The sequence below is a fragment of the Leishmania major genome, chromosome 27 (genome assembly GCF_000002725.2).
Source record: "Leishmania major strain Friedlin complete genome, chromosome 27".
NCBI classification, from domain to species: domain Eukaryota; phylum Euglenozoa; class Kinetoplastea; order Trypanosomatida; family Trypanosomatidae; genus Leishmania; species Leishmania major.
In genome coordinates this window covers 814,482-841,227 of record NC_007268.2, presented here as the reverse complement: position 1 = coordinate 841,227, position 26,746 = coordinate 814,482, and the positions used below count along the sequence as shown (strand labels likewise).

The following is a 26,746-nucleotide window of genomic DNA, read 5'->3' as shown; positions in this document are numbered from 1 at the left end:
TTTTTGGTGTGGTGCGGCGCTGTGGTTTACCTTCCCTCTTTTTTTTTGTGTCGTTGCCGTCCATCATTGTTGTGCTCTGCATACGTGTACAGGAGAGCCACAATTTACTCGTGCGAGTGTGGCGACGTCTCTCTCCCTCTCTGTGTGTGGTCGTGGTTGTCTGGAAAGTGCGTGAGGGGATCTCCCTCTCGCTATCTCACGTCTCTTCCTTCCGTATCGCAGTAACGGGGTGCTTTTCTGACCACTTGGAGGTGGGAGGACAGACACATCGATGTATATGCATATATATATATATACGTGCCCACGCCTTTTGTCTTGATGTGCACCTTGCCGTCATCAGTGCCCCCACCCATCACTTGCGCACCCTTTTCCGTGTGTACCCCAGTCCTTGGGTTGATAGATGTACTTGTTCCCTCTTGCATGTGCGGGTGCGTGTACGCATCTCTTGCATTACACTGCAGCGCCCCTCCCTCCCCTCAACCACAGCAGTAGGCTAGGGCAGCGTGAAAAACAAGCAGAAAACGAACGCACGGCCGCGTGCACCAGCAGGTGACTATACATGGTGCAGCGCTGACGACATGGGACGAGTGTTCGACAGTGAGGGAAGGGGAGGTGTTGAACGAAGCCCCGCTGCAGCGAGGCCGAGAGGCCACGAAGCCCTTCTCGCCAGCGGGCAGCGCTGCTAATGCGATGCTTAGATGCGTGCTCGCGCGCGTGTGGGCGTCTTCGCCTGCCTCTCTCTTACAAGCGCACATCGTCTCCGCGCTCATCGTCTGCCCCGCCCTCCTCTTCATATTGCCCTCATTCTTCTGTGTCCTCTGCTCCGCTCGCTCACACATGCGAATCACGGCCCCCCTGTGGTGCTGCGCACTGCACCCTTCATGGAGTGGCAGCGCGCACCCTCCATGGATGTGCCACATCTCTGTGCCCTCTTCTCTCCCTGTATTATAGGTTTCTTAGCTGCGGATCCGCATCGTGGGGCAGCTGCGCATGCATTGACGGAAGGCGAGAAGACAAGAATAAGAGCTAAGAGCAACTTGCGGCGGCAAGTAACACGTGTAGTCGTATTTATACGTTGAGAGCACCGCGCTCAACGCCATGCAGGTCAACTCGCTCTTGGAGCGTATGCGGAAGGTGCGGCAGGAGAAGGCTGCCGCTGCTGCCGCTGCCGCTGCCACCGCCACTGCCGCTGCTCCACTAGCAGTGACCAACGCGACCGCCACCGTCCCTGCTGCAAACGCAGCGAGCAGAGACGCACCCGTGTCGAGCGCCGCTGACGCGGATACCGCGGGTGGCGGCGGCGTCGTGTCGTCGTCGTTTCTGACGGGTGTGACGGTGCCGGCCCCGCCGCCCGTGTTCGCCTCTCCATCCTCGGCGCGGCTTGAGTACCGTGACAACGCAAGGGATCCGCTCTGTGTGCCCTTCACGTGCGACATGGTCGTGCCGGTTCTCAACGCGCTCCTCAGTGATCACCAGCGCGGCTCAACGTCAACTGTTGCCGCTGCCACTTCCGGAGGCCTTAATGGTGCCGTGGTGCCCATGATGATGGAGGCGGTAGACAGCATTGACGCCACTGGGGGCGATGCCCGTGACGTGAGTACATTGAGCAGTGCTTCGGCAGCGATCCCGGGCGCCGGCCGTGACAGCAGCGGGAAGGAAAACCAGCCTATTGTGGTGGCGAAGGCTGTCGTGCGTATGCGAGAAGTACTAGCAGCGCTAGGGCCTCCGCAGATGCCACAGAAGACGACAGTGGAGAGCGTGCCATCCATCACCACCACCGGCACCGCCACTGCTGCTAGCGCGTCGGTCTCTTCTCTTCGCCCATCTAGCGCTTCCTTGTTTGCCGATGCAGCATACAATACTGCCTGCGCCGTGGCCCGCGTCGATGTCTCCGGCGCCATTCGACCCATCTGCAGGGATGTGAACTACTACACTCGAGTCGGCCGCATCTCACAGGGTGTGTACGGCGTCGTCTTCCGCGCCGTCACCACGGCGGACTACGAGCGGCAGCATCGGCAACAATCTCGCCACCGCGTGGCTCGACCGGGCTCAGCCGCCTCGTCAGCCGCTGTACCGTCAGCGCGCGTGCGCACATATGCTCTGAAGCACATAAAAAAGATGTGGCTAGAGGACTCGCAGGTGGGGCTTCCGCCATACTTGATGCGAGAGATCGATCTGCTGCTGCGGTTGCAGCATCCCAACATCATGGGCGCGCTGGAGCTCGTCTTGCTAGACCCGACGCCAGTCCCGCGTCGCCTGGCATCACCACCCGAATCGTGCTCGCCCTCCTCATCGTCGGAGTCGTCATCGTCGTCGTCGTCGTCGGAGTCGCCGTCAACCGAGCAGCACGCAGAGGAGGCCACGGAGTGCGATCGCGCCCTTCGCCGGCTTCGTTCCACGACGGAGGACACAGCGGGGCAAAACTTAGCGAAGAAGGCGAAGATTGACAACGCCGAAGAGCCACCGCCGCAGCGGGAAGAGGCCCGCCCCGCCACGCAGGCTCAACCTACAGGTGAGAAAGGCACTGCTCAGGACGCTGCTGCCACACGTCCGCTGGCCGCCGTCGGTGCTGCAAGCAAGGCGAAGGACGTCTTCCTTGTAATGGACTACTGCCCCTACGACCTGGGGAGCTACATGCGGCGGTACGCGACTGCGGCAGAGCTGCACGGCGATGGCGGCGACTGCAAATCTACTCGTGCGAGTGCACAGGTGCCGTACTTCCACATCACGCCACGCAACGCGCATCCGCAGGCGGCGGCGAGCTACGTGGCACGCGCCAAGTCCATCGTGTACCAGATCTTGCGCGCCGTGGCATTTCTGCACGACAGCCGCATTCTCCACCGCGACCTGAAGACGTCGAATGTGCTGCTTCGCGAGGATGGCTATGTGAAGGTGTGCGACTTCGGCCTTGGTCGCCTCTACCGTGAAGGCCAGGCGCTCACCCCCACCGTTGTGACGCTCATGTATCGCGCGCCAGAGCTGCATTTTGGTGTCGTCGACTACTCTCACAAAATGGATGTCTGGTCAGTTGGGTGCATCTTTGCCGAGCTCTTCCTGCGACGCCCTCTTTTCCACGCCTCGACCGACAGTCACCACCTGCTGGCCGTGTGCGAGGTGCTAGGCATTCCCACGGAGGAGTCGTTCCCGGGCTTGTATCACCTTCCCCAGACGAAGACAATGATGCAGTCGCTGCCGCGCTGGAACCGCACGTCGCGGCTGGCGAGCCTCTTCCAACGTGGCGCTGTCCTCCCCACCGTAGCACACGGCGACGTTCCGGTGGCGGCGGAGGGCGCGCTGTTGCCTGAAAGCGGCGTGGATCTGCTTGCGTCCGTGCTGCAGTGGAACCCGCGCCGCCGCCCATCTGCTGCCGAGGCGCTGCAACACCCATTCTTCAAGGAGGAGCCGCTGCCATGTGCGCCAGCAGAGCTGATGAGGCCGATGCCGTGGATGGATGCTGCCGCTGCTGCTGGTAATGCCATGCCTTCCTCAGTACTTGTTCGCGAGGATCGGCGTGGTCAGCCTGGGAGCCGGGGGTCTCAGGATGGCCTTTCCACGGCAACGCAGATGGCACCAAGTACAACTGGACGGCCGTCTTCTGAGAGCGTACCACCAGCTATGCAGCATGTGGCAGACATTCCCAGCGGAGTGGAGGCGACTGTCGCAGCCGTTTCATCAGCGTCTGAAGGCGCAACTGCTGCGTCGCCTCTTGCGAGGGCCTCACCGGATACGTTTCCCGGAGGCAGCCGTAGTGTTGTCGTGAGCGACACTGTTGGCGGCCGATACCAGCAAGCCATCGCTACCCGTGACTACAGCGGCAGCGATGGAGACTTCGCAGAGGAGGACGAAGAGAAGCAACGGCTGCAGCTGCACACGCGCCGCAGCACGCGCGACCAGGCCGAAGACGACGACGACAGTGATGCGGAGACGGAGAGAGTGGGGCGACAAGCGCGGCTCCTCGCAAACCAAGACCGAGATGAGTGAGATGGAAACCCCACTCCCTGCTTCCTATCGGTAGTGGCTTCTCGACTTGTGGGGTTGCCTTGCAACTCCAACCCTCTCTCTATCTCCCATGTGAGTGCTTGTGCGGGTGCGCGCATGTGTGATTGAACGTGTGCCTGTGTCTGTGTGTGCTTTCCTTCTGTTGCTGCCGACTCCGTTGCCTGCCTCCCCTGCCACCGCGGTAGGTGGCGGCGTTGTGGTAGTCATGTTGGCGGTGAGTCACAGTTGCTTTTTCTCTTACTCCTCTTCCCTGCTCTTGCGCCACTCGGTTGGGCGCTTTGCGACCGACGCACGCACGCACGCACGAGAGAGAGAGAGAGAGAGGCAGAGAGGCAGAGCCATAAGGCACATGTTGAGGCTCACGCAGGGGTTTCACCCTCCCAACTCCTTAGTTGCCATCGCACCGCTCTACTTCCTCAGAAATACCCGACACCGCTGACGCGACCGTGTGTATGTGAGTGTGTGGGTGCGTAATGTGTCTGCCGCAACCCTTCCTCTATCATCCGCCCTTCCTCACCCCCGCTTCTCACTCTCGCCCTTTCTCCGACTCTCGACTTCCATTCGTGGTACTGCTACCCACCTGTGCCACTGCCACCGTTCTCCCCTGCTTTCTTTCTGCATCGCCGCAACCGTTGTCCTTTCTCTCTTACCTTTACAAGTCTCTCTCTCTCTCTGTGTGTGTGTGTGTGTGGCGCGTGTAGGTATGTAAGTGTGCTTGTGTGTGTGTGTGTGCGGGTACGTTGCTTTTTGTTTTTCCCTTCCTTCTTTCGTTGATTCTCTTCGTCCTTCTTCTGTGGTGTGCACATCACCGCTGGCGTGGTGCTCGCGTGCTGTGTGGTCTTATTATCACTTTAACGATGGTGTCGTTGATGTTCTTTTCCGGCCACCACTTTGGCCCCGTCTCTCCCTTTCCTCCTTGTACCTCTTCGATACGAAGACTTTGTGTGTGTGTGTGTGCGTGTGTGTCGGTGTAACATTGAGGCTCGCAGTCGTGCGTCCCGCGCACTTCACGTTTGCCAGTGGTCGTCCGTGCAGCTCCATGTCGCGCTGCACGCAAGGCTTTATCTATACAAAACGATGCTCGAGACACCTGAGGGGGTGGGGGAGGGGGTCAGCAGGAGCTGCGCAAGCGACATGCGCAGACATGCGAGCCAACAGCGAAAGCTCACGAAAAAACGGGGGAGGGGGAGGAGGAGGCGCGACACATCATGCGACGTGCTCACCTATCAACAGGGAGCCACGGCTGCCGCCCCTCTTGCCACACCCCTGAACCACACACGCTCACATACACAGCGCATTCCATTGGCAATGACAGCACGGCGTGTGATGCCACAGCGGGGGGAGGGGGGGGGTGGTAGACGGCGGCACGAGAGGACGAGAGTGAGAGGTACGAAAAAAAACAAAGGATGCATCAACGACAGCCGTGGCGGATGACTTCTGAAGAGGGAACGGCTGCTCCTCCCCCTCCCCTTCTTATCTCACCCCTTTGGCGATCTGAACCCGCTGTCTCCACACTGTCGCCTCCAGCCCTTCTCTTCCTTCCACCGATGTGCGTTGTGATTCCGTCTTCTGTTCTTCTGACCATCCTTTCATCAGCTCCAATGCTCTCTAGTCTCTCAAACCCCTTGTCTTTTCCCCGACCCAACCCCCTCCAAACACACATATACACACACACACACACAGACAGAGCACATTGAGTGCTTGACATACATCATGCTGTTCGGCAACGAGGCCCCTTTCCATCTAAAGCCGATTCCGTACCGCGGTGTCCGCAAGCACCAGGCAGAGGTGCTTCAGCATCCGCCCGGCTATCAGCACCCGATCATTCCTCTCCCACCGTGCTCAGCGTCGGAAGTCACAGCAGTACGACCCAGCGCTAGCAGCACCGCGGCGCACTTGTTGCGATCGTCTGCCTATCTCTCACCGGCCTCCTCGGTGAATTCAGGCAGCACCCCTGGGACCTCATCATGTACATCATCAAACCACCACGCAGTGGGCCCCGCCACCGCTTCTGCACTCCACAGAGTGGCACCACCGAATCTACTGCAGCAGCAGCAGCACAACCCGCGCATGCGCCGTGAAAGCGGACAGGGCGGCGATGCCTTTTTAGCGGATGCAGAACGACTTGATCCGGACATGACGGCCGATGCTGCTCTTCGTCAGGAACGCGTGTGCGAGCGTCGAAAACTTCTTGCACACCAACAGGCTCGCCGCGAGCGGGCGGCATTGCGCGAGGCGACGCTACAAGCCTCCCGCAACGCGGCCTTTGAAGCAGAGTGTAGGCGACTCGCCAACGTAGCTGGCACAGCGCGCAGCAATCGCGAGCAAGACGACCGTGATCCTATCACCCACCAATGTTACACAGCGGAGGCAGAGCAGCTGCTGATGGATCGCAACTCTCACGTGCACACCCGCTACGCCGCACGCCAGCGGTTCCTCGACCGGCAGATGAACTCAACGGAGTATAACATCCTTACCTGGCAGCTTCGATAGCGCATGGAGGATGAGTGGGTGAGGTGCTTGCCCACGCTCTTGAGCAGATGGTGGATTGAGGCGGATGGGGAGGGCTTGCCGTGATGCTGTCTACGTAGCTTGTTTGCGCTCTCTACGACTGTATTTGGCAACTTCTGATGTCTTTATCTGCACGCCGTGTATAGCGCCCTCTCCCTCTATCTGCCCGGGCCATCGTCGTTTCGCACCACTGCGGGGTCATTTGGTAGAGGGAGGGGCCGGCATGCTTCGATGTATAGCCGAGCCACGTGTCTCTCGTTTGCATTGTGTGATCGCACGCTTCGCTTGTGTGTCCGGCGAAGCTGTCTGGTCTCTCTTGCTCGTGTACCCGCGAGCTCCCTCCCCCGCCCCGGAAGAGACGCCTCTCCCCATACCCTTTATACTTGTGCTTGCTTGTGTGTGGAGTGGCCGATGTCTCGTGCTGCGGCGGACACAGAGAGGCGTGCGTTGCTCGTTTTCTTTTCGCCCCATCAGCTCAGGTCTTCTGCCGATGGCGCCACCGTGCGACACTCCTCCCCCGCCCGTAGCGGAGATGCGACAGTCGCATACGCACCGCGCGTGCTCCATCTGCAACATTTTCATCCACCACACTATTCTTTGTCTTGCATCCTCTCCTTCCCATCCCCTCCTCTCTCTCGTTCCTTCGCTTCCTCTACGTTCTCACTTCGTCGTGCTGCAACGTTGATTGCGCATGTGTGCTTACCATGGTGATGGTACACCGTGCTTGGCAACACGGAATCGTCTTCTGCGCATCGTCTCCGTCGTGATAGCACCTACGCTCACGAGACCTTCTCGCGTGATATTGCGCCCGCGCTTCTCCTCTACCCATTCCGGCTTCTCACGTCTCGGAGCGACTTACCAGTATATTCACACCACGCCTCCGTTCCTGCGGTGATGTCGGCACACAACCCGAAGGCGGTGGCGGCCATTCCGGTAGCCGTAATACCGCCTGGCATCCGCCGCGCCACCCTTTCCATGGAGGCACACGAACGGAACCACCTGGCTATCGGCATGGGGGGGGAGAAGTACTTGGTAGTGCATCCAACGTACTCGCTGGCGCCGCACCTGTACCGCCGCCGCTTGCTTGGTGCAGTGCTGCAGACGCTGCTGGAGATGGCCGTTTTCCTTTTCGCGCTTCTAGGCTTGTGCACGCCATGCATCATTGTGCACCAACGGAAATACTTCGCCTTGCTGGGCGGCTACGGCGGGCCTATGACGGATCCCCCCGGGCGAAACGTGCCGCTGATTGCGTGCTCGGTGTTGATGATCGTACTCTTCGGCTTTGCGCTCATCGTCTCTGTTACCGTGGCGTGCTGCTTGCGATGTGACCAGCGCGCGCACGTGAGCGAAGAATTGTTCAACCGGGAACTGCTGGAGCTGTACGGCGCGCAGGTGCACGAAGATGGTCGCGTGCACAGCGCTGGTGGTGAGCCGAGCGTTTTGAAAGACGAGGGTATGTGGGGCCCGTGCTGTGGGTTCGAGGCGAATGAGCGGTCACGACGGTCGAGAAACACCGGAATCTCGTGCTTGCAGTGCATCGTGGTAGCCGCCGGCCTGATCCTGGAGGGCGTCGTTGTGTACAACATGAGGTGGATGTACGCAACTGCCGTGGCGAGCGGTAAGACCGCCACATATGAGAACGGCTTCTTCGTTAGCGTCTTCGCGTTGGTGTTGAGAATATTTCAGCTTCTCTTTTACTGCTACATGGCATTCCATATGCTGTACATGGGCTTCCGTCGAGGCATGCCGCGGTGCCAGCTCATCCGTGCGTCTGGTAGTCGCGCAGCTGGTATTCTTTCGGCCCATGGAGAAGGTGCCAGCTGTGATGAACAGCGTGCAAAGGCCGACTCGGAGAGCGGCTATCCATCCAAGCCGCGGTACAGCGCTGTTGACAGGGAAGGCGATCGCGAGATGGAGCACATTCCGAGCGCGTGCACCACGCTCAATTCCTGTTCATGAGGGGTGCCCTGCTTTTCGTGTCGGCCTCGGGTGCCAGCGACGGCGCAGAGGCGGAGGACGAACAGGACGCGGGTCGGCGCGTTCCCCGCCGCTTCTCTACTTTGGGGCAGGAGGGCAGAGCGGGGGCGGCGGCTGCTGTCGATCACACCATCCACACACGCATGCCCGCGGCGTGTCGCGTACAGCGTGCTCGTAGTGAAAGGAATCGGAGAGGTTGTTGGCGTGGCGTTCTCTGAGCTCACTCGCCCGTTTGCCCCGCTCTCTTTATTTTGTCACCCTCCACGTGCTTTCGATGCTGCCGGCCACTTCAGTTTGTCGCATCACAGGGCTCAGTACCGAGTCTTTGTGGAGAAGCCAAGCAGCCTGCACAGCCTGCCCTCGGGGGTATGGACTGGCGGACTCGTGGTGTCGGCGGACAGGTCGTTGCGGAAGCCGTGCCGAAGAGACGTGCGGCCGTGGTGATCACGTGTGTGCCGGCTCACTACACATCGTGTCGACCATTTCGACCAACTTATGCAAAGGGGGAAAAAGGCAGCAGCCCGGCATGCAGGCAGCGGTGCGCACGGTCGCAGAGAGCCGTGGTCTGAGGCTGGCCAACCTCCTTCTTGAACCCATCCGGCGTGCACGTAGACGAGCCCCTACTAGCAGCACGGCATACGCCACCGCCTCCACCCTCGAGGAGGACGCTGCACGCGGCCCAGGTGGGTTAAGGCGTGCAGCGCAGCCAGGTCCGTGTGGCGCCGATCGCGCTGCAGGTATGCGAAGAAGGGAGGGGGGGAAGGCAGGAAGAGCCCGCTAGACGCATGGGCCTGATTCGACGGCAGGATGGCTCTTCCTAGACGCCGAGGATGTAGCCCGCAGTGCGGCAGAGGCTGGTGGGCTGTGGCTGTGCATGCGTGTGTTTGCGGACTTGCTCGTGGGTGGAATAGGGGTACGCTGCGGAGGAAAAGAGAACTGCAGGTGCGTCTCCGTGCGAGCGCGTCTTCGAGGGTGTGTCTGTGTATGTGCGTTGATACGTGGGGCCTGCATGCCTTCTTATTTCTCATTACTGCTAGAGTAGCAGCAGCTGCCATTTCTGCTTGTTGCGTTTATCGCTGTTGTTTCTTCACTTTCTGATGCCTGCTCGCTCCTCAACCCTTCTCTAAACTGCTTGCTCTATGCTTTCCCCATCGATTATGTCGTTGTTGCTTCCTCGTGTGTTTCTCTGTTTCTCTGGTTATTTCGCCACCTCTGCCGCTCTGCGGTGCTGGGTGGATGCTTTGGGTATTAACGTTATAGTCTTGATTATTTCTTCCCGATTGCTTGCGTTTGTGCTTTCACTTCCTGTGCTGCTGCTCCCTCGGAAGGGCGAGTGCAGGGGATGGGGAGAGGTGTGACGGAGTCGTGCTGGTGCGCTTCACCTTTGTGCACGTATGTCTTGGTCTCTCTGCCTTTCCTTATCTTCTTCCATAGGTTTTGTAGCACTTTCTATTGTCGCTCTCTCTCGCTCTCACGCAGCATGTGTGTGTGTGTGTGTGCGTGCGGCTCGCTGCCTTGAGGGCCCGCTTCGCTGTCCGTCTGTGCCCTCGTCTTGCCTCACGCTGCCTGCTGCAGCGGCGAACGTCTTCTCCATTGGTTTGACTGTGTAGTTTGGTCTTTGGGACGTCACGCATGTCACTTTTCTCTGCATCTTCCCTTCACCGACTGCTCTTTCAGGCTTGCTCTTGTCTCTCTCTCTTGTGTGTGTGTGTGTCGTGCAGAGTGACGATAACAGGTTTGGGTGTGTCGTTCCCGATGCGTGGTAGCGCCACGTCCTGTGCGCACGCGGGCGCATCGTTTACTCTATTCTTATAATTTATCATTGGCAACGGAGGTGACGCTGGGCGTTTTTTTTCTCTCAGGCTGTCAATCAGATAGTCCCCCTCTCTCCTCTCATGTTGAGGTGTGCATCTCTTGTGCTTGCGGATGCGCGCGTGCCGGCGGTCGCGCCGAAGGAAGAAGCGCATCGTTTCGTCGCCGCAGCTCCCAAGCAGTCGCGACATCCGACTTGTGTACCATCTCACCTGCCCTCTTGGCGTGGTATCGCAGCGGTTTCTCTGCGGCAGTTTTCTTCGCATCTTCAACCTCCCACCTGCTGTATCGTCATCTTACCTCTCTTCCCTCTGCGACTCTCTCTCACCGGTTGACCTGCTGCTCGTCGCAGCGGTGCTCGCGCACGTGTGCGTGTGCCGACCCTCCATATTCAGCACGTGTCTCAAAGACGGCACGTGCTTCTCTTTCCGTGCGCCCTCACTGCTTTTGGACTGTTCTTTCCAGTACGAGTCCCCCCCCCCCCCCCCCCACCTGCCCACCTGCCCACCTGCCCAGTTGCTCCTCGTCACCATCCCCCCTCCTTCCATCAACGTGGACGCTGCACGACGCCGCTCCTCTGCCAAGATCTCCCGTTCCACTGCTTTTCTATTTTCGTTTGCTGTGTCGTTCATCTACCGGCCATTTTGTTCGACTGTCCCGAAAGGCTCGCTCTCTTGCACGAGGACAGCACATGTGGCGTCACACATCATGTTCGTCTCCACCGCGGTGGTAGGATAACAGCGGACGGTGCCTGGCGCACCTGTGGCTAGAGCTCGCCTCACCAGGGGCGTGCTCCTCGTCGTTCAGCTGGCAGCGATGACACGGGCGAATCGACGGTGCACCCGGCGTCCTCGCTGATCTGGAAGGCATGCCATCAGCGCGTAGGGTGTGCGCTGTTGGGTGTTGCGACCGAGGAGACGGTTGACAGCTCTGGTGATTACTGGACTGAGCGTACCGCACTTGTACGTCAGCGGCGACCACCGCACGGACTTTGCCGACATCGACGTTGAGAGGGTGGTGGACTGCTACTGTGACTGTCGCGACCATATGGGATTTCCAAAGACTGCAAGTGACACGACGTCTCCCCCCTCCCCCGGACGTCCTGCCGTGGCCTGTTGTGCAGACCATGGCAATCTGCTGATGGTGGCTGTCCTCTCGCTGTGCCCAGGCGGCTCGCCTGGCGTCTGCTGAGGATGCGCGCCGAGGTGAGAAGGCCGCGTAGCGACAGCGAACGAGGTGCGGGGCTGCCGAGGTGGGAACTGCTGGGCGGGCGCATGGAGCGAGCAGCGACCACCTCTCCGTGACCGGGGATGCCGTTTGCGATGAAAATAGCGCAAATGCGGGGAAGGAAGGGGAACACTTGTGTACTGGCGTGGGGTCGCGCTATCGTGTGTGGTGCTTCAGAGCACGATCGCCGGTTTTGTGGCGTTCCAACCACAACTCTGCCTCCTCTGACATTGTCCGTTTTTTTTTTTCACACCAAGCTTTCACCTCATCATTGCGGGTCGTGCGGAGACGGGGTGGAATATGGGGTACTACGCTATGGCATGCATGTGGGCAGCTGGACGCCCGATGAATGTGTAGCTGCAGCCATGGCTTCGAGTCTCTCTTTACAGGGCGTCCCGGTGATGACGAGGATGATTTGGGAGGAGATGGAGAAGCTGTGGCGTCTGGCCCGCATCGCGCGTCGGTGTATGCATGGGTGTGCGTTAGCGGACGGCGTTGAGCACAGGTCGCTCCCCGGACGCCTCCATGGCCCCTTCCAGCCTCGCTCACCCTCCTCTCACGTTCTCTCTTACTCGCTCGCTGACATGCGGATAACGAAGCACCAACGGCAGACACACGCGCCGCTGCCGTTCTTGTCGGTTGCTCTCCCCCTGTTGCCTCCTCTTTTTCTCGGACGCTGGAGCTGGCTCTGACAGCTCCGATTCTTGCTTGTCTATGTGTGCGCGCGTGTGCGTCGTTTGCGACTGACCTGCTCCCCGCATCTCACCAGGTGCCCCTTCCTTCTCTCGTGCTCCTCCGTGCTGCCTGCCCCCTTTCCCTTGCACTCCCCGTCTCGGTGTGCGTGGCGGGCGTGCCCGTGGCGCCGTCCGTTGCTATAATGCACGCTTTCCTATGCGTCATCGGTGCCTGCTCTCGCGTAGTTTCGTCTCTCGCATTTTCGCCATCTGCGTGCTTCATCCCCTTCGGCACGCATCGCTCTCGCTCTAGCTCTCGTTTGCCGCTTGAGCGCGCTTCCCGGTGCCACGGATGAGGCGATGCAAGCGAACCCGTATGCGTGGACCTGCGTTGGCGCGTGTATGTGTAGCCGGCTGGCCCCGCTCCTCTCTCACCTGCCAGCTCCAGCACCGTTTGGACGTTGCTGCAAATCAGCGAGCGCTGCAACTCTCCCCTCTCCCTTTCATGCCCACGTCATCCTCATCCTCCCTCTCCTGCCCTTTTCTGTGATCATACCCGCCTTGCCTCTTGCATTGCGTGAGTGCGCGTGACAAGACACGTACCGCGCCTCTGCTTGTTGTTTGCTGTTTTCGTCGCCGAGTGGGTGGCGCACCACGACCGCACACGCACTTGAATGCCGCTGCGGCTACTCGGCCACCTTTGTCGCTGCTTTCTTCTGTCTTTTCCCGTCGTTAGAGTCTTCGCGAGTCGGCGTGCGCACGTTCGCGCCGTGCGCCCCACTGAGTTCTGCGTGTACGCACGCCATGTGAGGAGAAGATGGCGATGAGTGACCCCAATGATGATGCCGCCGCCGAAGCGCAGCGTAGCGCGCTCCTGGAGACGAGCGAGGACGGGAACGCAGAGGCACCTCCGCTGGTGGCGGCGTTCACCGCAGAAGCCGCAACAGGTGACTGGCGCCTGTCGTCGTTGCATGTCCCTGGTGCGGCTGCTCTTGATGAAACTACATCTGCCGCCGTGCTGGCGTCTCCTCGCGGGTTGCTTGCACATCGAGTGCTCGCGATGCAGTATTTCACGGCACCGGAGCGGATGCTGCCAGGCGAGGGTGTCTTCGGCTGCTCGCCTGATCTTGACTCTGAAAAGAAAGGTAGGCTGTGCAGAAGAGGCAGTTGCAGCCTTAGCGGGTGCAGCAGTGACGCCAGCTTTGAGAGATGCGAGGGCGGCATGCGCAAGACAGCTTCGTGGGCAGCCCCGACCGTTGTTTCTCGTCAGACCCTTGCCCATGCCGCTGCCCGCGTCGACGCATCACTTGAGCAGGCCGGACTCATCGACAGTGCTGCAGCTGCACACGTGCCCTTCCCGTCGACACTCGCACTTGCGGAGCTGACTGGCCCCTCCTTAGCCTCGCCGCGCCTTCCAGGTGTCAACGCCATCGCTGCGACGCGGCGGACGGCCACGTGGTCTGGATCGTCGGCAGCAACAAGCACCACGCTGCCCCTACCGCCGCCGCCGCACGGCCTTGTTACCCCTGCGCGAGTCGTTTGGCAGGCCAACGATGCCGTGGTAGATGATGACCTGCCTGCGAGTGATGCTGCATTCACGCCGCCGCCATCGCCGCACTTGCCCGCCGCCACCACCGGAGGTGCTTCTCCGCTTGCAAGCGACGCTCGGCGTGCGACCTTTTCGGTCGCTGCGGCAGAAAGCATATCCACAGCATTGACCGCTTCCCCTCATGGTGCCGTGCGCACACAAGCTCGTGCCTGTTGGTCATTATCCTCACTTATGTTAAATGCCGAGCAAGGGCACTGGCATACTGCGTCACCATGTGAGGATCGGCACCGCTGGGTGCCGCCTTTGCGCGCACCAGGCTTGCACGCCACCGGTGGGTGGGAGGTAGAGGAGGTGGTATGGGAAGACAATATCTTCGACGAAGGTGGCACTCTACTTGGGGCTGGGTTGTGTCTGTGGCTACCGCGTCGCGCAGCGGTGTGCTGTTTCGCGGCAGTTCTGTGGCTACGTCGTTTCCTAGGCAGGTGGGGTATGTGCACAATGATCTGCCCTCCAGTTGATAGCGCAAGTGAGAGTGACGGCTGCGATAGTGACAGTGACAAGGCCGCTACCTCGGAGAGGGAGGCGGCAGGGCAGCGCGGTGCCACTGGAGGAACATCACGTCTTAGCGCGTGGCCGGAGAGGACAGCACAGGTTTGCCGACCCTTGCTCTCCGGCTCTCCTACTACGCACTGGGAACAGCGGCAGTTGCAGAGGGCTGGCATGGCGCGCTCGCTGTGCTTTACAAGGGACGACGACCCAGGCAGTGTCAGCAGCGAAGAAGAGGAGGACACAAATGGTGGTGCGTCATCTTCGCTTTCATTGTTGCCGGTGCCGTCCTTCATACAGTCGCTGCCAGGGGCGGCAACAGGGGCCGGAAACCGAGGGCTTGGGGAGGGCGCAGGGGAGGGCCGCTGGCTGAGAGAGGCGGCTTCCGCGGACGCCGTGGTGGGGTCGCCGTCGTGCTTCTCGTTTCCTTGCTCTATAATAGGTGCGCTGCTGTGTCGAGGCTCTGTCGCCTGCTGCCGTGCGCTCAGTCGCACAGTGGCCTACTACAATGTGTTTACTTCACAGCACCCGTCGGAGATGCAGACCTACGAGGCAGGAGCGCTCGATACTGCGAACCGTCACGCGATGCCTGGCTCGTCGGCACCATTACCACCCCCAGCAGAGCACTTGGCCGCGGAGGGGATCGTCTCTGCAACGCCACTGCCACCTCTGCCGACGAATGCACACTCGCTGAGGCAACCGTTACTGCTCGACATCGCGTTCGTCGGCAAGGCGTATGCGCTCTTGCAGTACGTGGCGCTCGTGCTACTCACCGCCACGGTGGTGCTGCTGACCGTGTTCTCGTTCAACCGTTCTCACGTGTCCCACGTGGAGGATGCGACGGCGTGCAATCGCTACCCCTTCGATAACGTTATCCCACCCGACTTGGCCTTTAGTCTGATTTGTTTTCTGCTCAACGGTGTCTTCGCCGTCCGCTACGCTGTGCGGGCAGTGCGCTACGAGAAGGGCGGCCTCCTCGTCGTGCAGGTCGTCGTTGTTGCGCTGCAGGTGTGCCGCGCTGCCTACTTTCTACTCTTTGTGGCGCGACGCTGCATGCGCGTGTCTTCCGAGTCGTCTTCGCCGCCGTTTCCACGGCCGCTTTGGCCGTCGCTGCGCGCCGGTACCCGCGGCAGCATCGCCAGCATCTTCAGCAGCGGCGTTGATACCTCTGGCATCGAAGGCGCATTTATCGTCGATAACCCTGCGCCGGCGGCTGGGTCGGTCCCGCAGCCACTCTTCACCCTCACCTGCGCCAGCATTGTCGCCAGTGTGTCGCTCTTTCTGACCGCCTCAGTGCTGTCGCCGTGGGTGTACGCAAGTTTCGGCTGGCGGCGTTACGCGCAGGGCATCGTGCAGGTTTCCTTGTCCCGCGTGCGGCAGAGGCTGACAGTGCTGCGGACGTGCGTGCAGCTGGACAGAGTCATCACTGCAAACGGGTACCTTGCTACGGTGTTCTTGCTGGACAGCTGGCCGGATCAGCGAACGCTGTTGCTGATGACACTCGCCACCTTTGCGGTGCACTACTTCCTTATCCCCATGCTGCGGCGTTCGCGGCACTGGTGGCCCCTTCTGTGCGCTGCAGGTGTGCTGGTGACGGTGAGCGCCTACTACGCCGCCGTGATTGGGGGTGCGCTCCGCAAGGACCACCGTCTGCAATCTGTATCCAGCTCTCCCTGGCACAGCGAATGCTACACGGATCGGCTGCGCAAGTGCCTCTATGAAATCTCTGCCGAGTACCCAGTCAGCATTTTCCGCGACGCATCTGCCGTTGACAGTGATGGCGCCTTGCGCCTCTCCTACAATCAGCATGAGCGAGCTCGGCGGCAGGCGCCGCTAGCGACGGTTCGTCGACACGCCTCGCCGTTTGATGCAGCGCACGGCGCACTATGGCGACACGGCAGCCGAGACGCTCGTGTGAGTTCGGGGTTGACTTCGCCTTTCTTTGCGCTAGCTGTGCCTTCTCGATCAGCGCTGCCACTGCGGCGTGTGAACAATGCGACGGACACGTACTTGCCCACCTACGGTGCGTACCCCGACTACTTCCGCATACAGGGCTGCAACGCGACCTGCTTCCTTGCGCGCGAGGAGCACGACAACATTTTCTTTGAGCGGCGCATCGCCGGCTGCTGCGCCGAGTACGGGCAGTGCCGGCTCAAGGATGACTATCGTACGTACGCGGTACTGCTGCTCTTGGTGTTGATGCTCTGCTCCTCCGCTGTCCGGGTGGTCTTGCTTGCCGTTGCGTGGCGGAGATGGGTGGAGGAGGATGACGTGACGATTGCGCTCTTTGTCCAGGCGCATTGCCGCTGCCACCATCTCGGCGGGTACTGCCGACAGCGCCGGTACACGCGTCAAGAGCATGGGCATCGCCACAGACGTGCTGCGGCTGCCGTAGGTGGCGGTGGCCCTATTTCCCAATCACCACGTAGGCCACATGCGTCGCACGCCGCCACCTTCTCAGCGTCACCGCCACCGACGCAGAACCTTCCGTGGGATGTGGAGCAGTATGTCGCATGGAGACAGCGGCAGCAGCGTACTGCCGAGAGCACGATCTGACGGGAGCACAGGCGGTCTTGCTGAAGGGGGTCGGGAGATGACACTCTCTCGCTCTTCTGACGGGCGGCGGGCGATGCGAGAACGCGCCGATGGCGACTTGCGGGACGAGAAGAGGAGCCACGGAGTGGGGCGAAGCGAAGCGAAAAGGGACGGCCGCCGGCCATCGCGCGATTCGAGTAGCCTCTCCGCTGTCACCTCCTCCCTTGCCCCTTCCATCTCTCGCTCCCCCTTTTTCCCACATCTTTGTCGTCCCTCCCGCCTCCCAGCCTGTCCTTCTCGTACCTTTCACGTCACACTCCAACCGTCACCGCTCCGCCCTCATATGCGTTTCGCATATATTATTCATCCTTGCTTGCGTATGGCGCACTGCTTCTTTTCTGTTGCTCTTGTGAGGAGACAGAAGTTGTACAAGTCCTGACGCAACCACTCTTCCAGCTTCTCTGCATCCGGTATCTGTGCGTGCCTATGTGTTTGTGTGTGTGTGTGTTTGTGTGCTGACCGCATGTACGTCAGCGCTCCTCCCCCCTCTTCACACCACCATGGCGTTCCCTTAGTTTGGGTGCACTGTTGGTGTCGAACCACACGCATCTACAGCAGTCACTGCACGCACTGCGCTCCCCTCCTCGCCTGCCGCGTCGTCGCACCTCACATCCTCTTGCCCCCTTTTGTCCTCCCTTTATCTCTTTCACTCGTCGTTTGTGTTTTGCTCGTGCCGTGACCCCGCGTGAAAGTGACGTTCCATCATCACTGCCGTCATCATCATCGACGCCGCTGCGGCAAGGCACGATTGAGCTGACCCGCCCCCTCACTCTTTCACATCGACCCACAACGATAAAGTTCGGGCACTTGTTACGAGAGAGCGCTTGGGTTTCGAGCCAGCAAAGCGTGGCAAGGCTGTCATCGATTCCATTCCACGTGTCCTCGCTCCCTTTGCTCCCTCGGCTCCCCCTTCCCACCTCCTCGCCCACTCACACCATGGCAGAGCCGATCACCAATGAGAATCTTCAGATTCTCTTGACGAAGCTGATGACGGACCGCTTCTGCTCGCAAGAGTCCAGCGATCTCGACGCGTGCATTCAGAACTTTGTGCCGCAGCACATCGATGGCAGCTACGTGGATCAGAGTCTCCAGCGGCGAGGGATCAGGCGGTGCAAGCCGTATCAGGAGATCGCGCGGAAGTGCCTGGAAGACGACAAGAAACAAACGGCGATCTTCCGCGCAGCCGCGGTGGCGCCGACGTGCAAGAATGAGCAGCGAGCGCTGCAGCGCTGCCAGCGTGCGAAGGGGCGCGACTGCGAGGCCGAGGCGCTAGAGACGGTGTACTGCGGTATGGTCTACCTCGTGCAGCGGCAGAAGGAGCGCCAGAGCAGTGCCGCGGCGCCGCGCTTGGCGGAGTAGCTGGACAATGCGCGCTCGTCCGGCCTGACATGGCAGGCGGAGGGAAGCGTGGTGGATGGCACGCTGTGTGAAGACGCTTCGCTCCATCCGCGACACGCTCTCTTCTTTCCCCACGCACCGCGCCTCCCAGGGATTCGCCGCATGCGTGAGTTTGTGCCATGACGTTGTTGCTCTTGTCTTACTTGTCATTGTCATCGTTGTGCCTGCCGTGGTGGTGGTGGTGGTGGGGGTGTGCGTGTGTGTGTGTGTGTGTGTGCACGCGTGTTTGTTACGCTCCTTGTTTTTCGCCGTCGATGATGTGCGCACGTTCGTCCCACCTGAAGACGACTCTCCTTCTCTGTCTCTCTCGCTCTCCGTTGTAACTAAAGCGATATGTCTTCTCCCATTCCCTTATGGCACGCAGGGCGCATCGTATGCTCACCTCTACACTCACACACACGCACATATATGGTGAGACGTGAACACGTGCAGGCGGATCTTCGCAGCCCGAATGAAGGTGAGAGGAGATCGAACAACAAGCAAAGACAGAGGGCAGGAAAGACAACGCGAGCTGTGGGTGCGAGGGCGGGTGAGGGTTCATGCCGTCATACCGTCGCTACGAGGCCGCCTCCACAACCGCGGAGCACGGATAAACGGAACAAGGAATGCGCGACTCGGGAGAGGGCCACGGAGGATGTGCACGTTGCCCTCCCCCCTTTCCCCCAAAGTAACTAACTCACGTCCTCCCTTGACCCAACTTCGCCCTCTTCTTGTGCTCATCGTCCTTGCTTCCTTCTTGTTGTGTGTCTCATGTGCACTGACGTGCCCTCGCTTGGGTCGTTCTGGTTCTCTCCTCAAGAAGCTCGCTGCTTTCATCCCTAGCGCATTGTCTTTCTGTTTTCGGTGCTGCCGCCGTAGCCACCCGTCCGCGTCTCCTTCTCGTTCGCTGTGTTTCTCGCCTCCCTGCCTCCCCCCCCCTCTCCGCCATCTCTCCGCCATCTCTCCAGAAAACGTACGCGCCCACCGACACTCGCTAGCTCATAGGTGCTTGCCCTTAACGTTCTCCCCGTCGCGCAGAACGAACAGCAGCAGCAGCAGCAGCCACGATGAACCAAGACACCAAGCCGAACTTTTACTTTAGCAGCGAGTCGGCCGTGGCGCAAGGAGGCGCAGACTTCGTGGGGGAGAGAAACCCGAACTACACGGCGACACCCGCTGGGGAATCGGATGGGCAGACGATTCCGGCCAATACGACGGACCATGGCGGGTACAAGGGCGTGCACCCCATTGCGGCCTTCTTCCACGTCTGCTTCAAGTTAGCGGCGATTCTGGTCTTCTTGTTAGGCGGCGTCTTCGGCCTCAAGTACGTGTTGATCCTTGTCGTCACGATCTTACTGCTCACCGCCGACTTCTGGACGACCAAGAACGTGACGGGCCGCATCCTTGTCTCCATGCGGTGGTGGAATGAGGTACAAGAGGATGGGACGACTCAGTGGATATTCGAGAGCAGCCCCGAGGCGGATCAGCGTGTGAACGCGTACGACAACTGGTTCTTCTGGGTCACCACTGGCGCGAATTGTATGACCTGGGTGGTGCTCCTCTTCCTGAACTTCCTGTCCTTCAAGTACTTGCCTATCACCCTCGCTGGCGTACTGCTCTCCGGCGCAAACTTCCTTGGCTACTTCAAGTGCCGCCGCGACGCACAGCAGAAGGTCACATCCTTCATGCTTTCCCAGGCGGCGGCGCGGCCACAGGCGGCCGGGCATGTCGCGTCCTTTTTCATGGGCGGCGGTGGCGGCACCAACACCAACACCGCCCACGGCGGCGGCAACGCGAACCAGTAGAGAGACTATGACGCGTCGGAAGCAGCTGTAGGGGCACAACAGCCGCAGTGATGGGGGACCGTTGCATGAAGGGCGAAAAACGCACATCCACCGGACACATGCGCGCCCGCTCACGCGAAGGGAGGATGGAGAACGGCAGTTGCGTGGCGCGCATCCTTTATTATTTGAGCTTCCCTCTCGCGTTCGCTCTCTCTCGCCCCCCTCGCGTGCGCTTCTCCCATCTACGTCCTTTGCAGACGACCATCTCTCTCTCTCTCTCTCTCTCGCTGTGCCGATCACCCAGACACACCATGGAACACACATACACACACATACACGTACTGTATGCGTTACCGCCACCACCACCTCCTCTCCGCTTGTATTGGCTCTCTCTTCTTCTCCTTTCTCTTTCTGTGTGTTTGTATGTGTGTGTGTGTGTGTGTGTGTGTGTGTGTGTGTGGCGTGGTGTGGTGCTGTGGCGATGAGTGTTCGGCACGCTTTCACAGGTGTGCTTCCCTTGCTGTTGACCGGTTTGCGGGCACATCACACCTGTGTGTGTACGCTGCTTTCTGGGCGGGGTTGACCGGATCTGACGCGTGTATGCCTGGTGGACGCGTGTGCTTTTCGCTTGACAACAAAAATATTTCGGTTTTTCTTCTTCGACTGTCCTCTTGTTGCTGTCACTGCCAGCGGTGTTCGTGAGGGGTGGGTGGGGGCCGGTGGGGGATGACGCGAATCGAGTGGATTTTAACGGAAGAGAGGAAGAGATGAGACACAGAGTCGGGAAGCGATGATTGTGTTTCTGACTGTCGTTACCTTCTGATCATGTATGTTGTTGTGTCGCTGCGTATCTGACTTTGCTACTGGCTATGCTCGCGTGTGTCGCGTGTGTGTCCCACTTCGCTTCCTCGCAACGGCACATCCGCCTATCGTTCTTCTTTGGAGCCTCCTCGTCTTTCTGTTTCCGAGGTGCTGTTTCTCTGCGTCCTCGCCTCTGGCGTGTCTGTCTGCCTGCTCGACAAGGAAGAGTACGTGGAGATGATTGCTCTGCATGATTGACCGTTCTATGCGTGTGCGCCACGAGCCACCCTGCTCAACGTATCAACTGCAAGAGCACAGAAGAAAGTCGCATGGCTCGTTCTCTGAGGCACCGAGACGCTGCTTCATCTTCACCATCTACGCTCGTCGTGGATCTCTCGATTTCTTTGCTCCATGAACGCGTGATGACCCTCCTTTCCCCCCTCCCGCATAGACACACACACACACACACAAACACGCCTGCACTTGCTCTCCTTCCCTGCGGACGGCTTTACGAATTTTTTCGTTGTCTACTCTCCGTGTAGACAGTGAAAACCTGGACGCACTTCACCACGCCGAACGACAGCGTCGAATGAAAGTCCGAGAAAGAGAGCGGAGGAATGGGATGCGTGAGAGCTGATTGAGCGCCACGGGACGGGTGAACGACTTCTGCCCCTCCAGCAGCACCTTTTTTTTTCTGCTCTCTCTCAGTACCACTTCACCACTCATGCAATCAAGGTGTTGCGGTGATCTTCATGACGCTAACGCGTATCTGTGTGTGCGTGTGTGCACTCATTTTGTTTGATACACCCGGCCCACCACACGTGCTCCCTCTTCCCATGCAGAAAGAAAACAAGAAATGGTGCGCAGGCGCACATGCTCCTTCCCTTCACTTCTCCTCTCTTTCGCGTCTGTGCGTGTGTGCGCGCGCATCTCTGTCCGTCTCTCTCTCTTTTAGTATCCAGGAGTACCGCATTAACAGTAGCGGGTTGCGCTTGTGTCTGCAGGCTACAGCAGCGGCGCCGCAAGTCCTTTTTACTATGATGCGTCGTCGCTGCGGCGTCACCGGTGGGGTCCTCGGCGCCGCGGCGGCCGCCGGATCGCTTACGGCTCCCTCATCTTCTCCGGTTCAGAAGACGTCGTGCCGCGCACAGAGCAGCAACCAGGGTGGTGGCGGTGGAAGCGGGGCTGGACGAGGCCTCCACACCTTTATTCGTGATAATGCTGACCCCACCTCCTCCTTCCCCATCCCGTCGGCGGTTGCCGGTCGTGACAGAGGCGGTAGCAGGCGCGGTGCAGCTGGCGCCTCACACACCATGAGCTCTGCGGGTAGTGCAGCGCCGCCACCACCGCACACCTCCTCGTTCGGTGCTGATGTCGAGTTGCCCATGTCCGACTGGGCATTGCGGCTGCAGCGGGAGCTGATGAGCCCTGTCGATCCCCTCGGTGGACTAGCGCACAAGGACTACTACCGCGACCCAGCAACCGGCTATGCGCCGCAGTACGCGCCGCGCGACTTTGTGCACGGCGGCAGTATTGCCTATCCCCACATGCAGGGCAGCGGGAGCGCCCACGACTCGTACGCGGCGGCAGCGGCGCGCCGCAACTGGCTGGAACATGATGTGGAATCTATGGCTTTCATGTCGCAAGACGCCCGTGCGACGGCACGGCAACTAAGCAGCGACGCAGAGCGCGAAGCGTTCACGCAGCGTCATGTGCCGGCTGATCGCCACCGCAGCGCGTTCCCGGGCAACGCCTCACTCGCTGCCATGGACCAGCTGCGGACGAGTGGGCCGCAGAGTGACGAAAAGGTGTATCAGCAGGCGATACTGGACCGTTACCGTGCCGCCGCCACGTCGTCATCCTCCTCGACCGCTCCTGGTGTGTCGTACACCGCTGCCACCGGCCTCAGTGGAGGCGAACTTGTCGACGCGCTGGCAGAAGACTACGCCGCCGCAGTGGATGACGGCATGGATGAGGAGCTGCGCATCGCCCACGGCCTACGCGCAAAGGAGCGCTTCGACTTCAAGGTCATGCAACGCACATCGCGCGTTCCCTTCCAGGGCTACGACATGGATCGCTTCGCGGCCCAGCGCGAAGGACGCCCGCACGGTGCGCAGCAGTTGCCACCTGTCATCCCGCCTTCGTCCATGGAGGAGGCGATGAAGAACATGCGAGGCGGTGCGGCGGCGCTGCTCGACACGGAGGCGCAGGCCTGGCAGACCTACGCGCAGAACACCACCTCCGAGGAGCCGAAGCTTGGGGAAGCGCTGACGGGCGACGTCATCAATAGCCTGCACGCACGCCGTTGGAGTGCGCAACATGCCAAGGAGCAGGCTCGCAAGCAGCGCTTCGGTCTCGGTCGGCAAGGCGCGCTTGTGCAGGACGGTGGGCCGGACAGGCGGACGCTCAAGAAGCACACGAACGATGAGCGGCTGCTTGACGCGGTCAATTTTGCCTCTGACGCGTACCGCCGGACGATCACGGACGAACACGTTGACCCGTACGTGCGGCGCAGCACGGAGAGAGGCGTCGGGCATCTTCTCACCAACAGCTTTGACATGGCGCGTCGAGAGGACCGCGTCGCGCACGGACAGCAGGATCTGACAGAGCGCAACACGGTCCACTACGGCGTCCCCATTCAGCAGTCGATTGACGAGTTTGTCTTGTCGCACCGCAACGCGCGCGGCGAGCGCCCGCTGGACTACTTCAAACCCTTCCCTGACTTTCGCGCTCAGCGGCTCATCCGCATGTACCGCGACATTGAAGGTTTCTCCCTCTTGAAGCAGCGCCCTGAGGCCTTTGAGTGGGAGCTGTTTACTCGCTACCGAGCGCACCACCAACAGCGACGCGAGCTGGCGCTCCTGCATGGGCTGGAGCCGGTCGCGAACGAAACGGCGGCTGAGCGGACGGCGCGGCGACTCGCCCTGGACGAGCTGTGTGAGAAGACGCCGTTCGACCCATCCAAGCTGCATCTCAACGATGACGAGGTTGAGATAGACGCTGAGACACTGCGCAACTGGTTCGGTGTGTACGTGCTACCCTCTCCCACCATTGTTGAGTCTGTCGTGCGCGCGGAGGGCGGTGCGCTCAACCTGCACCTGCAGCACGCCGCAGATGAGATGAACACGGCCGACACACGCGAGCACATTCTCAGTAGCCGCTACATGAATCGCCTGCTGTTGTTTGAAGGCTTCCAGCACCGCTGGAACCGCGGCTTCACGAAGGAGGTGGCTGGCAAGGCGCCGGAGCCGGTCATCAAGTACGCCCAGCCGCAGGAGGTCCTCAAATATTTTGACTCTGACGAGCGTGCCATGTACCAGCAGTACGTGCAGCAGGAGTCGGACGCGCAGCTGAGCGAGTGGGCAAAGGTGACGCGCGGCCGCCGCTACATCGCTGAGAAGGAGCAGTACGGCGAGGTGGCAGGGCAGGGCTACAAGGTGCCTGTGGTGGACGTGCAGCACCAAGAGACAGGTGCCGTGCTCACCGTGTCGTCGAAGTTGGTTGAGAAGAGCGCGGCGGCCGCGCTGGCTGACAAAAAACTCGCAGGCGGCAGCAGCAGCAGCACAACGTCGTCATCGTCGATGGTGCACTTCGATGGCCAGGCGTACTTCGTTTTGCCGGGCAGCAAACGCACTGTGACGCCGCTGTCCATCCGGCTCGAGTCGGGCGAGTCCATGGAGATGACCGATGAGGTTTTTTCCGCGTACCCGCTGGAGGTGTCGGCGAGCGCCAAGTACAATCACGCCTTGAACTACGGCATTGGTGAGTACGACTACAACCGCGGCAACTACATCGAGACCCAGGACGCGATCTGGGAGAAGGCGACGGCGGATCAAGAGGAGGGGTGGTCGCCCGCGACGCACGCGGACGGGCTTTGCCCAGGGTTGCCGGTGCGCGCGCGCCGGCGACTCGCCGCTGCAGGAGAGGACAAGACCGGGGCCGCCATCACCGGCGACTTCCAGCGAGGTCGCATTGTTCAGTATTATCGGCAGCCTTTCTTCAACCCCGATCCGCGACTCGTGACGGTGGCCTTCTACGCCGACGGTGTCGTGCAGGAGGTACCGCTGGCTAACGTTATGATCTGGCAGCGCCGCTACCACGGCCCGGAGCGCACGGTCGGCGACGAATCGCGCCGGTACAACCCCGCAGGTCTGCGCCGCTACATCGACGTTGCCGACCCCAACAACAAGAAGCTGTCGCCCAGCTCGTCTGCCGGCGCAGGCGCTAACGGCGCGGGTGACCACTTCCTGGAGAAGTATGAGGGGCGCCTCACAAACAGCGTTGCCGCCTCTAGGTACCGCACGACGAAGCAGATCACGGAGATCGATCAATGGAACCGCTTCGACACATCGCGGGCGGACAACCACCGTCCTCTCTCTATCTCGCACCGCCGCGACTACGTCCGCCAAGGCTACTTGCCACGGTACACGCCGTGGGAATGGATCGCCATCCAAGAGGCGGATCAGCCCATCATCCACGAAACGATGCGCACGGACAACATCGGTGCCAGCTACTTCTTCTCCCTTAACCGCTCGTGGCGTTACAAGGCTCGCCCGCACGGGTACCTGCGCAACTACGAGAACGAGGTGCGCGACATGCTGCAGTTTGTGGACGGAGTCACGCCGTGGAAGCAGGCGCAGAAGATCCGCACCTACTGGGAGGTTCGTCAGCATCACCCGATGCCGCAGTTTAACCGCCCGGAGGTGGCAATGCACCGTAACAGCGCTGGCCTGCTGCCCTCGCACATGTGGGAGATGGACAAGAAGACGGGCAAGGTGCGTGCTGTCAAGGACTCGGTGCGCGACTACCAGACCAAGATACCGGTGCCAAAATGGGTGCAGCTGTGAGGGTAGTGCACGAGAGCGAGACATATCCGCGTGTGCGTCTGTCTGTGTCTTCTTCTTTGTGCGTGCGTTGTCGCGCGTGGGTTTGTGGGCGTTGCGTCACTGTTGTTTCTAAGGCTAAGTGGAAACTGTTGCGTTCCGAAGTCCGCGTCTTTTCTTCTTACCCCTTGCCCATCTGCCTCAACTCAGCGAGGATGTGGACGGCGATAGATGGCTGGCTGGCTGGATGGAGCGCTGCTCGTGTTCCTTGTCTTCATCATTCTACCTTTCGCACGCCGAGTACGCCCGCCTCGGCGGACTCTACGAAGGGTAGCCCACGGCCAGACGACGATGGTGGAGACGATTATGGTGGCCTCCGTCGCGGTGGCGGGGGTTCGAACTACGTGGGCGATCGGCGCTGGCCGACACACCGGATTGCTGTTCTTGCCGCGTTCGCCTGCGTTGTGTGCGTGAGTTTGCTCGGCGTGGGAATGGGGTGGAGTGGAGTGCAGTTTTGTTTTTGGGGCGGTGGTGGACAGGGAAGCGACAGGTGGCGGTGCCGCTGATCTGGCCTCGACTGACTAATGCCGCAGGTGTCCAATCGAATGCAAGGAAAACAGACCAGAGCGAAATACGGGAGCGAGCGACGGAAGGCGTGCTTCGCACTGCGAGCGACACACACGCAGGCAGAGAAAAGCATCTGCGCGTGCGCACGCAACGGACGTGGGGGTTGATTAGCATGCGCAGTGCATAGACATACGAGGAAGCTGCGCTTCGCTTTGTGTGCGGGCCAGCTACTGCGAGCAGATGGGAGGAGCGGCGGCGACTAGCAATCCCGGAGAGGCGGACTGCCTCGGCCAACGAACCTCTGGCAACTTTCGACCTCCTTTCTCTCGTTGCGACCCTTCTTTTTCGGACGCACTAGGTGCATCGCGTAGCGCACTGGTGCTTGCGCGAGAGCGGTGCACATGGTCTCATGTCGTCTTTTGAATTTCTGTTGCTCTCAACCATTTCCCTCTTTCCCTCTCTCTCCTGATCCCGTCCGTGGCGCTGGACGCACGCACGTCTTGA

At 60.4% G+C, this 26,746-nt stretch overlaps 7 protein-coding genes across 7 annotated transcripts; all 7 read left to right on the top strand.

The window, feature by feature from the left end:
- Positions 1 to 1,098: 1,098 nt before the first annotated feature.
- Positions 1,099 to 3,981, top strand: LMJF_27_1940 (protein kinase-like protein; the record flags this gene model as incomplete). The annotated part of the gene is made up of 1 exon (XM_003721955.1): positions 1,099 to 3,981. One exon carries the CDS (start codon positions 1,099 to 1,101, stop codon positions 3,979 to 3,981), a length of 2,883 nt encoding a protein of 960 aa, XP_003722003.1.
- A 1,731-nt stretch (positions 3,982 to 5,712) lies between these two features.
- LMJF_27_1945 (conserved hypothetical protein) lies at positions 5,713 to 6,492 on the top strand (the record flags this gene model as incomplete). The annotated part of the gene is made up of 1 exon (XM_003721954.1): positions 5,713 to 6,492. The coding sequence occupies one exon, from the start codon at positions 5,713 to 5,715 to the stop codon at positions 6,490 to 6,492; it is 780 nt and encodes a 259-aa protein (XP_003722002.1).
- Positions 6,493 to 7,404: 912 nt separating this feature from the next.
- LMJF_27_1930 (hypothetical protein) lies at positions 7,405 to 8,469 on the top strand (the record flags this gene model as incomplete). The annotated part of the gene is made up of 1 exon (XM_003721953.1): positions 7,405 to 8,469. The coding sequence occupies one exon, from the start codon at positions 7,405 to 7,407 to the stop codon at positions 8,467 to 8,469; it is 1,065 nt and encodes a 354-aa protein (XP_003722001.1).
- Positions 8,470 to 14,832: 6,363 nt separating this feature from the next.
- On the top strand, positions 14,833 to 16,851 carry LMJF_27_1920 (conserved hypothetical protein; the record flags this gene model as incomplete). The annotated part of the gene is made up of 1 exon (XM_003721952.1): positions 14,833 to 16,851. One exon carries the CDS (start codon positions 14,833 to 14,835, stop codon positions 16,849 to 16,851), a length of 2,019 nt encoding a protein of 672 aa, XP_003722000.1.
- A 975-nt stretch (positions 16,852 to 17,826) lies between these two features.
- On the top strand, positions 17,827 to 18,249 carry LMJF_27_1910 (conserved hypothetical protein; the record flags this gene model as incomplete). Its single annotated transcript, XM_003721951.1, has 1 exon — positions 17,827 to 18,249. One exon carries the CDS (start codon positions 17,827 to 17,829, stop codon positions 18,247 to 18,249), a length of 423 nt encoding a protein of 140 aa, XP_003721999.1.
- A 1,085-nt stretch (positions 18,250 to 19,334) lies between these two features.
- Positions 19,335 to 20,072, top strand: LMJF_27_1900 (conserved hypothetical protein; the record flags this gene model as incomplete). Its single annotated transcript, XM_003721950.1, has 1 exon — positions 19,335 to 20,072. The coding sequence occupies one exon, from the start codon at positions 19,335 to 19,337 to the stop codon at positions 20,070 to 20,072; it is 738 nt and encodes a 245-aa protein (XP_003721998.1).
- A 2,093-nt stretch (positions 20,073 to 22,165) lies between these two features.
- Positions 22,166 to 25,699, top strand: LMJF_27_1895 (conserved hypothetical protein; the record flags this gene model as incomplete). The annotated part of the gene is made up of 1 exon (XM_003721949.1): positions 22,166 to 25,699. One exon carries the CDS (start codon positions 22,166 to 22,168, stop codon positions 25,697 to 25,699), a length of 3,534 nt encoding a protein of 1,177 aa, XP_003721997.1.
- Between the last annotated feature and the right edge of the window lie 1,047 nt (positions 25,700 to 26,746).